Source organism: Gopherus evgoodei, chromosome 4, assembly GCF_007399415.2.
Source record: "Gopherus evgoodei ecotype Sinaloan lineage chromosome 4, rGopEvg1_v1.p, whole genome shotgun sequence".
NCBI classification, from domain to species: domain Eukaryota; kingdom Metazoa; phylum Chordata; order Testudines; family Testudinidae; genus Gopherus; species Gopherus evgoodei.
The window spans coordinates 118,834,876-118,852,832 of NC_044325.1; the positions used below are offsets into that span (position 1 = coordinate 118,834,876).

At 43.7% G+C, this 17,957-nt stretch overlaps 1 protein-coding gene across 1 annotated transcript in view; it reads right to left on the bottom strand.

Annotated features, from left to right (window-relative positions):
• The window catches only part of LOC115651191 (sodium/hydrogen exchanger 10-like), a 354,344-nt gene that overhangs the window by 196,562 nt on the left and 139,825 nt on the right, over nt 1-17,957 (bottom strand). The window contains 2 exon segments of the mRNA XM_030562150.1: nt 1,748-1,890; nt 3,018-3,182. Coding sequence (XP_030418010.1) covers nt 1,748-1,890; nt 3,018-3,182 — 308 coding nt within the window.

Consider the following 17,957-nt stretch of genomic DNA (forward strand, 5'->3'; position numbering starts at 1 on the left):
TAGGTCCTGCAGAATAGCTCCATTGGGAGGGAAGAAGGGAGAGGTAAGGCTCCGTATGAGAACACAAATGACAAACCAGTATATTGATAGAATTACAGAACCCTACCCCACTCCCAGAAGAGTAACCCTAATAAATGAGTGTACCACAAAGTAAGGGGCAAATCTTGTAACATCAGAGAGAAAGGAAAGCTCAGATGCTGGCCTTTAGGCAGACTGGCTTGCTGGGGATATCATAGTACAATGTAAGGATCAGAGAAGCCTTAAAATGCCTGGTCAGAAGGGGATGGGAAAAGGGCCCTGCCCTGGGATAGGTGATGCCTGGAGGCCTGAAACCTGACTGGGAACTCCTGCAGTGGACCATGGAGGAGGAAATACAGGTGCAGTTACACTGAAACTGTGACAATCTGCATAAAAGGCCGCCTGAATTTGGTATTTGGCAAGGTCCATGTCTTATTGTCTTTAACACAGTGTGTTTCACCTGGGTAAGAAAATGAGCAAAGGCATAACTCTCCTTCCACATTGCATCTGATTTAAAAATCATTTTTCCTTTATCTATCAAGATCAGAGTTCAGGTTTCTCTGATCTCTAGAAAGAGTTACTCACATCGCTAATACTTAAGGCAGGAAAACTGAAAATACTGCTTTATTTTAGGTATTCGTAATGCCAATAAGTGTTATGCAGAAAATCAGATCTTTCAGCACATGTCTTAGAAGGTAGAAAGATTCTAAGTTTATCCTTAATTCAGTGATGCCCAGCTTTTTCAACTGGACAGCCAAACATATTTCAAAAAGATCAAGGGACCACACTCAGTACATTGAGGTGGATTCTCTATCATACTCCACTCACACAACACAAAGGGAGCAGAAACTATCAGTAAGTCCTCCATATATGCGAGAGTCCTCAGTGGATACAGAGCCACTGAATTCAGAGCCTATGCCTCCCTGCCTGCAGCTCCTGATGTAAAGGGGCATGTGGAGGGGAGAGTAACTGGTGTGTGCTGCACTCTTGACAATCCCTTGCTGGAGTATGGTCTCCTGAGGACTGAATCAAGCTGGAGCAAAGATTCTCTAGCCTGAGGTAAGGCAGAGAATCTGAGAGCCATAATCAGTTGTGGGTTCTCAGCTTCAGCTTTTCTAATCCTTTCCTGGGCTGCCCTGGGTGGCTGCATTGGGGAAAGGAGCCATCATTTGACAGATACTCCCATAGGCCCAATATAGATGCACTCAAACTTCTATAATGCTATCTCTGGGGTTCCCAACACCTGGCAAGAAAGAAATTAATGCACAAGCCAGAATTATTTTCTCGTCCCTTCCCTAGGATGCAGCAGAGGATCAGTGGGGGAGCTGCTTAGCAGCTGAATCAAGGAAGGGGCATAGATGCTGGTCAGAGCATTCTAGGCTCACACCAGAGCTGCTCCTGAGGCTCCAAGGGAAACAGTGAGAGATAGATGGGAAAGTAGTCTCACTGATTTCCTCCTTGTAAATCCTCCTTGTAAGGGCTGATTCAAATGTTTCAGTTTAAAAGTTATATCACATAGCTGAGGGTATACATTTTCAGTTTCTAGTCAAGTACAACATTTCTTCGTAACACTGTCATCCTTGAAGGTCACATTTTAAAGCCTTGAGGTCCAAAGTGGTCCACAGGTCACATTTGGATACCCATTCCTTAAATAATAATAGTACTAAAATTAAAATGTGTGTGTTAATCAAGAAAAATAAGAATATAACCAAATAGATGGAATACTAACTATTTGTGCTGTTAAAAGACGTAACCTGACTTCTTCCAGTATGTCAGCAATTTGTTGAGGTGTTGTCTCATATGAAATGTCTGTGTTACAATCTGGACGTTTAAGTGTTCTAACAATTTGGGAAACTTCCTCTATGTCAAACTAAATAAGAAAAACAGAAACAAGTGAACTGATCGTAACATATTGGAAACATGAGAACCAAAAAGCTAACTAAGAGAACTATGTTTAAAAAACAAAGGCTAACATTAAATTTAAAATGCTAATTCAAATGCAAATTTAATCTCCATATGGAGTTAGACACAAATAGAAATTGTTACATCAAGACAATAAAGTCAGAAATTAAATTTGCAGTATTTCATCATGGCGAAGAAATCTAAGGATCTAAACTGTATGTTTATATTAAAAATTAAAACATTTTTCAAAAAGATTCTGAACTATTTCTGTTCTTCCTTCTGTGAATCATGGACGATGGCTGTGTCCCCTACTCTCAAGAAGCTTATTTATACTCCTATAAATAAATTACAATAAATAAATTATTTAAAACCAAAGTTATTAGAAAAAAGTATGGCATTGTTATGGTTTTCTTAAAGTATTTAAATGCTAAGAATGCTGGAAAGAATGACTATGAAGTATCATATTATAAAGATTTATACAATGTACTCTGAGTGACTTCATTTGTGCAGGCCTTGAACACCACATGTGAAGGATAAAAGGGTGAAATTGTTTTAATTTTTCTGAAGGGGAGGATTAATTTTCAAAAGTTTAGTAGCTGCTACTGTAGATGCTCTTTGAGCACTAGAAGGAAATATATATTCTGTTTAGTGACCTGCTGGATGATTAGTCAAATGCTAATACAGAGTTAATAATAAACTTGAATTAAATAATGAGTCACAAGAGTGTCATGGATCAATCTAATCATAGTCTGAATCCTAGCCCCAGTACAACCCAAATAATGATCTGAACAATCTACTTCTAAGGATGTCTGTGCAGGATATCTAGCCCCTAATTTTTTGGTATATTAATTTTCCCCCTTCATAAAAGCCCCATAATATTAATGGTATATCAGATATTTCCATCAAACCGGAGACCTCATTTATCATTACAATTCTCTCCCACTAGCCTGTAAACTTAATACAGGAGAGTCTACCCTTCTTGCAATGGATGCCAGTGTAAATCAAAAGCTGTGAATCATTCTTTTGTTTCAAGCATTACTTTTGCCTCTTGCATAATTTTCTTTGTAAGAAATATAATAAAGATAAATTACTCATTTTATAAGGGTAATCAGTTTTAATTGCTTCTTCAGTCATAGTCCAATTTGCATCAGCTAAAAATCTATCAAGTTTCAACATGGAAAATGTGTTGGCCTCCATTTCTTTTATACGCTGAACAGCACTGTACATTGCCATACGCTTTGGAAGAGTAATATTACATAGACCTATGGAAAGGAAGAAAATGAAAACATTTAGGTTGTCAGATGTGAAAGAGAATCCCTGACTGAGACTATGTGGTGACTGACTGGCTGAAAGGCCATTTCTGTAAAGTTGCTGGGAGCAGGGTAAAAGTCTTAATCTAAGAAGCCATATGCTCAGACCCTTGCGAAAAAGCAGATATTCTACTTTGTAACAGCAGCTGAATGCTGCTCTCACCAGCTCCTTTACTCTGCAGACCCATTTGTTTCCAGCGGCAACTGAATAGGACTATTGAGATGTTCTTCTCCATAGGGTCTTTTACATGAATATTTATTGTGCTATTCTGAGCAATCAATTTCCCTCTTTTTAAGATCTCTTTCTCTAGTTAACTGAGGACTCTTTCAGATAGTGTTTGGTACTGTATTGTAATACTGTGAGTGTTAAGAGATTTTTATAGAACCACATCTTTTCTACAGTTCTGTTTTTCACTCTTCCTGTCTTTTATTCCACAACCACCTTCCTGAGAGGATGTCTACACTTGAAACTTGCTGTGGGTTTTGTTTAAGTGCCTTCACAACAACTGTTGTGTGAGCAGTACATACACAGCACAATGTGATCCTTCAAGTAAGGCACTTTTGCCTTGTATCACTTAGCACAGCAATGTTTTGAAATAAAAGTTTAGTATTCCTGGCAGACATCCAATGGTGCATTGCTTTACCACTGTGCTGTGGGCATTCTGGGAGTTTTTTCACCACATATTGTGGGATACCTACCAGAAGAAAAGAGGATTAGGATATTTGGAGTCAAACTAAAAACTTCCCATAATTCCTCTTCTTTCATCCCAAAATCCATATGGCCTCGGTGAGCCAGTGACATTTTCAAAGCACTGTCAAGCAGCAGGGAAGAAACATGGGTACATGCTACTATCCTCAAGGAGATGATACAAACAGGATGCCACAAGCATATATAAAATAGTGCAATGGCTTCAGAATCAGAGTGCTAAGGTCCCCTGAGGAGGAGGAGACTGAAATCAAGCAGATGAGGCTCTTAGATTTTTCACTGACACAATTTCACTCATTGGACCAACACTTTTAGGCTCAGACACATACTGACTAGTGGGACAAGATAGTGCTGCAGGCCTACGATGGCCAGCAGCAGTGACAGCACTTTCAGGATGTCAAAAGCCACATTCCTGGAGACATGTGTAAAGCTTGCCCTAGAGCTCCAGTTGTGGAAGAGCTGCATGCAAGCTCTCTTCACTGTGGAGAAGCATGTGACCATTGCCATCTGGAAGCTTGCCACACGTGATTGCTAGCCATCAGTAGCTAACCTAGTCTGGCTGTTAGTAGATCAATTGTCGAGACTGTTGTCACTGGAGACATATGCTGCTTCCAAGAAGGTGCTGTTCCCAGGGTAATAAAATAGGGCAATGCACAGGAGGTTATTAATGGTTATGCACAGTTGGGGTCACTGATGGGACCCAAATACCTATTCCTTGCCTACCCTGATCCCCCAGGCCTCTGAGGTCATCAGAAGAACAAGGTATTTCTCCCGGGTGCTGCAGGTCTTGGTTAATCACCATGTTCACAAACATTAATGTGGGGTGGTCTGGAAAGGTCCATGATGCCAGGATCTTTAGAAATTATGGACTGTTTTCTGTAATGAGAAATTGAACTTCTGCTCTCATGGTATCTATGGACAATAAAAGTGTTACGATTCCTCCAGTCATTCTGGGAGACCAAGGTTATTCCTACTTTCCTGGATTATGAAGCATTTTACTGGACTCCTGGATGGTAGAAAGGAATTGTTTAACTATACCCTGAGTATTTGCAGAAGGATAATGGAATGTACATTTGGAAGACTGAAAGGTAAATGGAGGAGCCCAATGTCAAGGCTGGATATAGATGAAAAGTATTTGCCTTTGATTATAGCTGCTTGCTGTGTTTTGCACAATTTTTGTGAAAGAAAGGGAGAGAGACTTACTGATGGAGGCAAGGCAGAGATTGGCAGACTTGCAGAAGGTTTTGAACAGCCAGAGGGAAGGAACCTATGAAATGATGCAACTGCTGAGGGGCAGAGTCAGGAATCCACTGTGCTCCAACTCTGAAGCTACAGGCCACTTGTGAACAATATATATTCTTTTGTACAAGGTTTTAATCAAGATTACTGGACAAGTATTGCTACGTATGTGCAGTCGTGCAAAGTTCTTATTAAGTTTCATGTGAGACATTTTAGTGAACTGTTTAATGAATTTGTTCACTGAAGGTGAACTTTATAATGAATTGTACAAGATGCAGAAATACAACTGCAAAGACCTTTTCAATTTACATTTAATAAACATAATATACCAATTAAAATGTACTCCATATTCACAGTAAAATAATTATTAGAAATAAACAATTTGCAAATTTTAAAACCCATTCAAAACCTAAAAAAATTATATAAAAGTGCAGTGGGCAGACCACTTTGTGGTTTCAAGATCACAAGTGTGTATAAGCAAGCTGCTCAAAACTATTCTTCGCAGTTTGGAAGGTGGGATGGGGCAGAAGAGTCTATTCCTTGCAGGTGAGGGAAATAAGGGAGTTTCTTATTGTCCACTGTTCTCTTTGTTGTCCTGAAGCATGGAATGTCTAGAAAAAATGGTTACTAAGCTTTTGTAACTGTTGTTCTTCAAGATATGTTGCACAAGTCCATTCCACTCTAGGTGTATTTGCACTCTGAGCACAGTTGTCAGAAATTTTTCCCAGTGGTACCCATCGGGGTAGCTTGAGGACCGTCTGGTGCCGTACGCTCATAGCACTGGTACAAAGCACCCAGCTGACCCTGCACTTCCTCAGTTTCTTCTTACTGCCTATGACAATTGCTGTAACTTCTATCATCCTTTCTTTAGCAAGCTCTTTCAGTGAGCTTCTCTTTCGCATATTTGTACATGTTAGTTAGTGGCGAGTAGTTTTAGTGAAAGTTTGTAACTTACTGAGTTATTGGCATTTTTATCCATTTCCTGGTGCTGAGGCATACCTTGGTGCCTCAGAGTGACCCACACTCACGCTGCTTGAAGTGACTGCAAGAAGCACATGTAGGGGGACCACTGCCAGATCCATCAAGACTTTAAGCCTTGCACAAAGAAGGACCGGGAGACAGGCTGAAGTTTTTGTCTAGAAAATAACCTATTTCTTGGTGTTGTTGGAGTGAATGGTGTGTTCCAGATTGTGAAGGTATCAGAGGTAAAGGGGAATCATATGCTGTGGTACAGTCCTTGATCAATGAACCACAATGTTCTCCAGGATGGTTGTTTACCTCTCCATCATTCCCAGCAATTCTGGCTATGAGGATCTAACCATTTTCCTGTCCTTTTCTCTCTTCTCTTTTTCATGTTTCAGGAACTCTTTCACCTTTTTATCCTTCAGTTGGGATATGCATACAATTTCTTTCAACAAGTTATCTCTTGAACTCCTTTGACTCCTATGTAAATTGGACAGGCATTTAAATCAATGTTACCACCCTTGTGTGTGTGATTGCCACGATGTGTCAGCTGCTATGGGGGGCAGCAAATACCAGGTCCAAGCTGGTAACTAAACTTGGAGGTTTTCATGCTAACCCCCATATTTTGGACGCTAAGGTCGAAATCCGGGACTAGAGTTATGACATGGTGTGCAGTGTAGTGGGATAGAGAGAATCCAGAAGCCAGTAGGAATATTATATTTTTCTTTTCTCTGCTAGGGGCTTTTAAGCAGAGAGAAACAGTTTGGTTTTAAAAGGGGAACCAGAGAGAATTTTTTTTCTCTGCTCTCTCTTGCAGTTTCTGGCTTGCATATTAAGCAAGGAACCATTAAGCTGTGACAAAAGAGTCTGTTGTGACACAATAGCTCTCCCATTAGGAGGCAAATACCAGCACTATATACATGCAAATGAAGTCATTTTTCTAGTTTACGCTAGAGGAAGAAAGGGAAATAAGCACTGTTGCTAGGCAGATTTCAGGAGGTAACAGAGAGCCTGCAGTTCAGACAATAAGCACCGGAGGGCACCCCAACACAAGAAAACAAGAACCATGCCTAACAGGACAAAAATGGAGGCCGAAGAACAAATCAAAGATGCCGAGCACAGGCGAGAGATGGAAAAAAACAAACAGGAACTAGAAATAAAACAAAAAGAGATGGAGATGAAAGAAAAGGAAGAAAGCATCAAATTGGCAGCCTACAAAAGAGAACAAGCAGCCAACGAAGCAGCCCACAAAAGAAAACTAGAAGAAAAGATGGCCCACAGAAGGAAACAAGAAGAAAAAGAGGTGGCCCACAGAAGGAAACAAGAAGAAGAAGAGGCGGCCCACCACCGAGAAATGGAAAAACAACAAAAAGAAAATGAAGAGAAGGAAAAACAGAGAAAACATGAACTGGACTTAGCGCAAGCAGGGCTGCATGCGCCAGCCAACCCTAACAACCCTGCACCAATGATTGTTCCACAGCACAGGAAATTTCCCACCTACAAGGCAGGTGATGACACCGAGGCCTTCTTGGAAAATTTTGAAAGAGCCTGTCTTGGGTACAGCATCCCTGAAGACCAGTACATGGTAGAATTAAGGCCACAGCTCAGTGGACCTTTAGCAAAGATGGCAGCTGAAATGCCTAAGGAGAACATGAACGACTATCAACTTTTTCAAACCAAGGCCAGATACAGAATGAGGATAACCCCGGATCATGCTCGTCGGCGTTTCAGAACCCAAAAGTGGAAACCAAATGTGTCATTTCTCAAACACGCCTACTACGTTGGGAAAAATTATGAGGCCTGAATATCAGGACACAATGTTAAAACCTTGGAAGAACTGCACCTCCTCATACAAATGAAGCAGTTCTTGGATGGTGTTCCTGAGGACATAACACGGTACATACAAGATGGAAAACCCAAAAATCTCGCTGAGGCGGGGGAGATTGGAGCCAGATGGATGGAAGTGGCAGAAAGCAAGAAAGCTACGGTCAAGGGGAACGAATACCCCAGGGGGCACACCGACCATAAACACTACAACCGAGGACAGCCAAAGACCCCACATACAACCCAAGTCAAGCCACGGACGCCCTATTCATCCACCTCACCAGTCTCCAGTAACTCACCTCGGCCCAGTGACCCATCAGATGGAAGATGCTTTAAGTATATCCAGTAGTTAAAAAGTGTTCTTAAAATGTACAAGTCTGTTTGTTATATACTTAGTGGTATATGTAAAGGTGCATGTGTTGTATTAATCTGTTTATTTTAAAGTTCTAGAACAAAATCGCCGCCAGTGAGCTTCCCCACTGTCTGCAATTTGGGGGGCGTGTCATAAACAGATAGTTAAGGGTTAATGTCTCTTTCACCTGAAGCCCCTGACCAGAGGACCAATCAGGAAACAGGATTTTTTTTTCAACTCTGGGTGGAGGGAAGTTTGTGTCTGAGTCTTTGTCTGTCTGCCTGCTTTTCTCTCAGCTTTGAGAAGTGATTTCTGTTTTCTAACCTTCTGTTTCCAAGTGTAAGGACAAAGAGATCAAATAGTGAGTTATGTGGTTTCTTTTCTTTGGTATTTACATGTCTATAGTTGCTGGAGTGCTTTGAATTGTATTCTTTTTGAATAAGGCTGTTTATTCAATATTCTTTTAAGCAATTGACCCTGTATTTGTCACCTTAATACAGAGAGACCATTTGTATGTATTTTTCTTTCTTTTTTATATAAAGCTTTCTTTTTGAGACCTGTTGGAGTTTTTCTTTAGTGGGGAACTTCAGGGAATTGGGTCTGCAGCTCACCAGGGAATTGGTGGGAGGAAGAAGTCAGGGAGAAGTCTGATTTTGCATTCCCTCTGGGTGAAGAGGAAAGTGCTTTTGTTTCCAGGATTGGAACTACAGAGGGTGGACTCCTTCTGCTTAGATTCACGGAGGTTGCTTCTGTGTATCTCTCCAGGAGCACCTGGAGGGGGGAAGGGAAAAAGAATTATTTCCCTTTGTTGTGAGACTCAAGGGATTTGGGTCTTGGGGTCCCCAGGGAAGGTTTTTCAGGGGGACCAGAGTGCCCCAAAACACTCTAATTTTTTGGGTGGTGGCAGCAAATACCAGGTCCAAGCTGGTAACTAAACTTGGAAGTTTTCATGCTAACCCCCATATTTTGGATGCTAAGGTCCAAATCTGGGACTAGAGTTATGACAGGGTGGGGAGAACAAGTTATTGTCAAAATTGTAGTCACCATGTCAACATTGATAAAATGTTGCTTTTTGTTGAATTTTGGAATTCCACTCCCATAGGTTCTTCCCAGTCTTCAGTGACCTTCGAGATGGTAAGACATTTTCACAGACTTCCCCATTTGGGTAGGATCCCTGGACCTGCATTGTAGGCTGGGTGACATAAGAATGGTTATACTGGGTCAGACCAAAGGTCCATCTAGCCCAGTATCCTGTCTTCCGACAGTGGTCAATGCCAGGTGCCCCAGAGGTAATGAACAGAACAGATAATCATCAAGTGATCCATTCCCTGTTGCTCATTCCCAGCTTCTGGCAAACAGAGGCTAGGGACACCATCCCTGCCCATCCTGGCTAATAGCTATTGATGGACCTATCATCCAGGGTGTGTATACTTGTTCTGGTAACTTAGAGAAGGTTAATAAAGACCAGGTGGGCTATGCGCATTAGGGGAATGTGGCTTATTTAAACACAGTGCAGAAGACACAGGCTAGTTATTGAATATTTACTTCTACAGGTTGCTGGTGGGATGGGAGTTGGTTGGCAAGAAGCCAACAGAGGGAGGCTAGTAATTATATGTGCCCTTCTGCAGGCTGTCCTTACTTTGGATCAGGGTGGATAAAAATCAATGGTTTAAAAAAATTAAAAAAATCTGGTTCTTTTTATTTAAATCAGATTTTTTTGATAAAATGTGTTTTGAAGAAAAACATATCTAAAGATAGTTTTAATTAAGATACATTATAGTTCAAAGCTATTTCATCATGGAATGGGGATTATAAATTCTAATTCTATAGTATGAGACAATATATTCATGTAATGTTTAAGAAAAGTTTTGTAAATGAGTTCCATTGTTTACATGTTTGTTTGAATGTTTCCAGGAAAGTTCAGATGTGGATTGGTGTCTTCCAAAGTCCACTGTTAGTTAAATACTCCTAATTACCCGAATCGTCCCTTCAAAATATGTTGGCCAAATCTCCCTTATGTGTTTCCTACAGCAAACACTTACAAATACAACCATAGAGCCAACGCTCATAACTTCAGATATAAAAATGATACATGCCTACTGTGACTAAATGGGACTGTTTTTAATGTTTCCTCTGAATACTGGGTGGGTGACTCAGTTTCCCCTATGCATTTCTTAAGTTTCCAGTGTGCATAAATGGCCGCCACTCTGTATCCTGGCAACAAATGGCTAAGGCCCTTCCCCCTGCAAGGGAATAGCTAAAGATGAACAAAGAGGTCAGGTGACCTTCTAGCCCTGGAAAGGAACTCAGCAGAGAAGGAGGGGCTGAAGGGGGTTTCAGTTTAGAGCTGGCTGGGGACGGGAAGTGAGAGCAGACCGGGTTGTCTGGCTCGCTGAGCCCCAGAATGGACCCAGTTGAGGGATCCCATTCTCTGTACCTACAAGCTCTGTTTTAAACCGTGTTCCTGTCATCTAATAAACCTGTTTTACTGGCTGGATGAGAGTCATATCTGATTGAGAAGCTGGGGGTGCATACAGGACCCTCTGACTTCCCCAGGACCCCACCTGGGCAGACTCGCTGTGGGAAGCGCATGGAGGGGCATATGCTGAAAGCTCCAAGGTCAGACTCAGGAGGTGAAGCTGTGTGAGCTTCTTGCCCTGAAAACAGTCTGCTCCATGGGAGAGGAGGCTCCCCAAAGTCCTGACTGGCTTTGTGGGGAGCAGTTCCAGAGCATCGCCTGGGGACTTCATGACACCTACAAATAGGATGAATATATTCAGTAGATCGTAACCTTTGCAAAGATATGTTACATGGCATATCTAGCACAAAGCATATTACAGTTATGCTTATAAGTGTAAATATGACATATTTCCATAAACATATAGAATGCAGCGTCACAATGGGCTTGACTGAGGTGGAAATCTATTACTAGTTTAGTCAGAAATTTTGGATGTGGACATAAGTATACCTTGTCCTGGTAAAAGACTGTGTAACTCCGCCACCCTTCTTGTGAAAGTAACAACTACCAAAATGATACTTTAATAGAGAAATGCAGGAAAGAACAGATGGGTCTACCCTTTGAACTGGTGAGTATCAACCTTGATAGCATCAGATTTAAGTTCCAGGGAGAACTGGGATCCACAACATGGATATATAAGCTACTGACCCTTAGGAATCTGACTGACAGGGGCAAGCACAGGCAAAACCCCTTTCTGCTTTGACCATAAGGAGAATCATTCCCATTTCAACAGGTAAGCATATTGAGTAGCTTTCTGCTATTCAGGAGAATATTTTGCACCGTCCCCGAACATTCGGCCTCCTAAGGTTTTAACCAGAGAACATCAAGGCCATAAGATAAACAGCAGATGTGGTGGGACATAGCAGGCGACCATGGTTCTGTGGGAGATCAGGTCAAGATCTGGAGGTAGTGTCAAAGGAGACATGGCCGAAAGGCTCAGCAGATGGCGGTGAGGCCACGCCAGTGCTAATCATGCTTGCATTATCCTGCTTGAGCTTGATAAATGTCATTGGAAGGAGTGTAATGGAAAGATAGACATAGGGCAGTTTGTCTTTCCAAGACAGTAAGAAAGAGTTCAGAGATCCCTTACTGTGACCTGCTCTCAAACAAAAAAGATGGTACTTCTTGTTGAAACAAGTAGCAAACAGGTCTATGTAAGAGACCCGCCCATCCAGGGTTAAAAAATTAATCTCACACTATCCAGACTCATAGACCATTCATGATCTCTCCCAAACAATCTGTTCAGGATGTCCGCCAAGCTATTCTGAACATCAGGAAGATAGGAGGCATTAAAATGAATTGTGTCAGTGATATAAACCTCCCAAAGATGTATCGCCTTTTGATAGACTCTGTCTGATCTGGCCTCTCTCTGCCTGTTGTTATAGAACATTGCCTCAGTGTTGCTCATGAGGACCTGTAAAGGGCTTGTCTACACTACCGCCTATGTCGATGTAATTTATGTCACTAAGAGGTGAAAAGGCCACCCCACTGAGTGACGCAAGTTACATCAACCACAAGGCTGTGCACACCAGCGCTAAGTAGGTGGGATATGCTCTCTCACCGACATATCTTCTACCTCTCAGTAATTATGCTGACGGGAGAGTGCTCTCCTGTCAGCAAAGCACATCTTGACCAGACACACTACAGTGGCACAGTTGCACTGATGTAGCACAGTAGAATACAGTAGCCCAGTGTCCGTAACTTGCTGTGAGAGTGAAAAGCCCAATAGGCAATGAACAGATTAATAGACTTGTGGCAGGGGAACGACTCATCGGCGCAGTGCCTCAGGCTGGTTGTCTCAGAAATAAGCTGTTCCAGCCTGGAGCGCCCTCAGACTGGTGTCTCACCTGCCACAGGCCCCCCATGTCCCTCCTGGATGCCAGTGCTTGCTATGTCAGGGTTCTGCCCCCAACAGTAACCCACAATCTGGGTCTCCCCACCCAGAGGAACCCGCAATCCTATATCCCCACTTTGCCTTAGTGGCTACTGCCAGTCACCATTAGCCCCCACTCACTGGCGCAGACTGCAGTCTGTAAACCACTCATCATCGGCAAGGGGAGTTAGGACCTGCTGTCTTTGCCTATCTCTGGGCTGCCCCTCTGCAGCCTCAGTACCTTTTTGGCCTCTTTGCAAGGCCTGTAGCCTGCGGTTTTACTAGGCTGGAGCTCCCCAGATCCCTCTGCCCTTCCCCAGCACTGCTCCACCTCAGGTACCCTTCTCAGCTCCTAGGTAGCCCGGTCCTTCTCTCTCAAGAAGCTAGAGAGAGTATTTTTCTATCCTTCTGGCCCACCGCCCTCTTATAAGGGCCAGCTGGGCCCTGATTGCATTGGCTACAGCTGTGGCTGCTTTCCCAATCAGCCCAGCTTTTCTCTGCCACAGTCCTCTCCAGGGCTGCTTTAACCCCTTCCTGGTCGGAGCAGGGTACAAGCCTGCAACTCCCATACATATATATGGAGAGTCAAATAATGATAACCTCCCCAACCCAGAAAAGAAGGATTCATAAACAGAATTAATGTGGGAAAGGAAAAGACAAAGGGAACTCCGATATCCAGGAGATTGGTACTCAACTCAGCACCCTGATGTGCTCTTTAATTCACCACCAAGACAACTAAGGAACCTGCCAAAGATGGTTATAAAAATGTTCATAGCCTTGAGAAGGAACATAATACCTTCTTTTGGTTCTCTTAGATTTTGGAGCCAGAGAAGATGGTGTTTGCCACAAGGAGTTTGTGTGCTCTAGTTTGTCATCACTGATAGATACAGCCACTCTAAAAGGCACTGCCAACCCAGAATGTCCACGAGTCTGTAAGAACTCTCCTGGACCTTTTCAACAGTAATATCAAGAGAGGTAGTTACTCTCTTTAAAAGACCTTGTTAAGCCAAGTAATCATCTTGCACAGGTGAGGAATCCCAAGCAGCTACAGTTTCATCAGGCAATGAGGATGATGAGTGCAAAGGAAATTGAGGTTGAGCCTCCTGCAGTGTATGTAGTAGGTGGAGGTTCCGAAGCTTTACAGGCCTTCAGAGTTTTGCTTGATACCGACGATAACCTCCTGGACCCCCTTATGTGAGCTAGCAAATCATCTGCTAGGATATCTGAAAGGCTGAAGAACCAAGAAAGATCTGAAAGTGGGAGGCATGCCCCGTGGGTTCCAGTAACGCCATGGGTAAAGCATAGGACCCCAACAATTCTCTGGTAACAACAATTCTCTGGTAAGATCCATAAGTTGAGCCCTTTAAGCATCACATTGTAAGGCTTGTTTGCCATCCCCTTGATCATTTTTGTGGCCCTCCTTTGAATTCTCTCCCCTATTTCCATATCCTTCTTGAAGTGGACATAGTTTTTCAGTAGTGGTCTTACCAATGTTCTGTACAGAGAAAAGATCACTTCACCTCTTCTACCTAATATTCCCTTTATATAATCAAGGATTGCATTAGCTTTTTACTACAACTTTGCACTGAGAGCTCCTGTTCAGGTGATTATCTACAATGAACTCTAAATCCTTCTCTGAGTCATTTCTTTCCTAGACAAAGTCTCCCATCCTCTAAGTACAATCTGCATTCTTGGTTCCCAGATGTATTACCTTGCATTTGGCTGTATTAAAATGCATTTTGTTGGGCTGTAACCATTTAACAAGGTGATTCAGATAATTCTTTAACAGTAACCTGTTTTCCTCATTATTTACTATCTCACCAATCTTTGTGACATCTACATAAATTTACCAGCAAAGATTTTATATCATCTAGATTGCTCATAAAAATATTAAATAGCATTCAGCCAAGAACCAATCCCTAGGCAACCTCATTTGAAGCAACCCTGCTCACTGATATAATTTTGAGATCTGTCACTAAAGTAGTTTTTAATCTATCTAATATGTGCCAAATTAATTCCATATAATTCAAATTTTTTAACTAAAATGTCACATGGTATTAAGTCAAATGCCTTAGAGAAATCCAGGCATACTATATCAAAACAGTGACAAAGTCCTGTGGCAAGGTGCCACAGGACTCTGTCACTTTTTACAGACCCAGACTAACACAGCTACCCCTCTGATACTATATCAAAACAGCTGCCTTTATACATTAGACCTGTAATCCTGTCGGGAAAAGACCGCAGTTTTGTTTGACAAGACCCACCTATATTTTTAGTCTGCATTTCTTTGCTGATAGTATTCTGAATTAACCATTCAATTATTTTACCTGATATTGAACATCAGACTAACTGGTCTATAGTTTGCTGGGTCATCCCTATTACCCTTCTTAAATACTGGAAATACATTGGCAATTCTCCAATCCTTTGGAATACATGCAGTTTCCCAAGATTTGTTAAAAGGGAGAGGTTACTCACCTTGTGCAATGACTGGAGCTCTTAGAGATGTGTGTCCCTTTGGGTGTGCCACTTGAGGCATGCCTGTACCTTCTATCAGAGGTTTTTGGCAGCAATGCTCATTTGGTCTGCTTATGCACCTAGCTATCCTCATGCCCCATACCAAGGTTATATAGGGCTGCGATGGAGGAACCACCCTCAGTTCCTTCTCTACCACACAGTCCCATGGTGATAAAACTCCAAAGCAGAAGGAAAGGAGTGGAATACCCATATGGACACATATCTAAAAGAACTCCAGTTACTGTACTTTCCTCCTTCTTTGAGTAGTGTTTCTATGGGTTCTCCACTTGAGGTGACTCCTGGCAATACACTCTAAAGGAGGTGTGAGCTTTGGAACCCGGTCCAGAAGTGTTTGCAGAACTGAAGGTACCACTTGCTCTAGAGGCATGCAATAAGGCATAGTGTCTTGAGAAAGTGTGGGCTGAAGCCCATATAGTAGTTTTTTGGATTTCTTTGATAGGATAGTCTAACATCTTTCAGTAAGGTGTGTGACAGACCCAGTGGGGTTCAGGAGTCTGGTAGAGGGTAAATATACTGGTCACTGGGTGAGTAGTTTTCTGTTCCCTGAGTGACCAGAGCAGGGGCTGCACTAGAGTAATCAAGAACTTGCTAGAACCAATTAACACAGACAGGCTGATTAGATCACCTGCAGCCAATCAAGGCAGGCTAATCAGGGCACCTGGGTTTAAAAAGGAGCTCACTCCAATCAGATAGGGGGGAGCCAGAGGAGAGGAAGTGCGTGTGAGGAGCTGGGAGCAAGAGGCACAAAGAGCTGAGAGTGAGAAGCTGTGCTGCTGGAGGACTACGGAGTACAAGTGTTATCAGACACCAGGAGGAAGGTCCTGTGGTGAGGATAAAGAAGGTGTTTGGAGGAGGCCATGGGGAAGTAGCCCAGGGAGTTGTAGCTGTTACAAGAGGCACTATAGACAGCTGCGATCCACAGGGCCCGGGGCTGGAACCCGGAGTAGAGAGTGGGCCCGGGTTCCCCCCAAACCTCCCAACTCCTGATCAGACACAGGAGGAGTTGATCCAGACTGTGGGGAAGATCACTGAGGTGAGCAAATTTGCCAATAAGCACAGACCCACTAAGGTAGAGGAGGAACTTAGTCACAACTGGTATCAGGGGTGGGATCTGGTGTGCACAGCGTGGCAGAAGAAGGAGGGTGATTTAAAAAAAAAGTAGAAGGTTTATTTTTTTTTCACCACAATGGATGACTTAGTACGGGCATTGATACAAGCTACAGCAGCCCAGCAGGAGGCTATCCATGTCCAGGCAGCTGCCCAACAGGAGGCAGTGCAGCTGCAGCAAGAGACTAATCGCCTGCTGATGGACCAGGTTTCTCAAGATCGAGCTATGTTGCGAGAACTGGTAAACCAGGTAAAGACCCTTACAGAGCTGAACCGTGGCCATGATAGGATGCAGATCATATGGGCCAGCCATTGGCTGCAGAAAATGACACGGGAGGATGATGTAGAGGCATACCTTCTGGCCTTTGAGAGGATAGCCCTATGGGAGGCCTGGCCTCGAGATCAGTGGTCTGGCATCCTTGCCCCATTCCTATGTAGGGAGGCCCAGAAGGCTGACTATAATCTGCCTGAATAGGCTGCAGCAGACTACCCCCACCTGAAAGCAGAGATCCTGGCCAGATGTGGAGTAACGACTGCAGTGCGGGCCCAACGGTATCATGAGTGGAGGTACCAGGAAAATAAAACCCTGCAGTCCTAATTGTATGACCTTATCCATCTTGCACGAAAGTGGTTGCGAACAGAGTCCTGGAGTGCAGAAGAGATACTAGAGGTTTTGGTCATTGACCGACACATGAGGGGTCTACCGCCAGACCTTCGTGCCTGGGTAAGCCAGAACGAACCCTCCACCTGTGATGAGGTTGTTGCACTGGTAGAAAGGCGAAGAACAGCGAGGGAGCTGACTCGACCAGTTAAGGAAGAGGGTCCCCGGGTTAAACTAGCAGCACTAAGCCCTAGAGCTCGAGTGACGGGGCCACTAGGAAAGCCCAGGTGGAAAAAGAGAGGGGCTGAAGGCTCACCATAAGCCACAAAGAGTCAGAGCACTGAGAGAGAAGGGGATCATGATGTTAGATTGCCCAAACCAAGAGACCGGGGAATGCCTAGGGCTCCATATAGATGTTATGCCTGCAGGGAGTGGGGACATATAGCTGCACAGTGGTTGAGGAGCCGATGCAGTGTAACCTGAGGAACTGGGCAGACCCATGCTCCCTAATCCACCTTGTGGGGGTCTCACTAACCCCACATATGTATACCAGACCAGTAAAGCTAAATGCAGGACTGGGGCTAGTGTTTTTAGCGCCCTAGGCGCACGGTTATTTTGCTGCCCTGTGCACTGGTCCCACGGCTCTGGAGGACCTGCCGTAGGCATTCCTGCGGAGGGTCCGCTGGTCTGTGGCTCTGGTGGAGCTGCCGCAGGCGTGCCTGCAGGAGGTCCACCACAGCCGCGGGAGCAGCGGACTGTCCACAGGAATGCCTGCGGCAGATCCACTGGAGCCGTGGGACCAGGGACCCTCCATAGGCATGCCTGCGGCAGGTCCACCGAAACCGCCTGCCTCCCCACCCCCCCAGCAAAATGCCATCCCCCAATAATCCTGGCGCCCTAGGCGATTGCCTAGGCCACCTAAATGGAAGCGCCGGTCCTGGCTAAATGGGGTAGAGACCACGGCACTCGTTGATTCGGGGAGTGCTATCACACTTTGTCATAAACATAT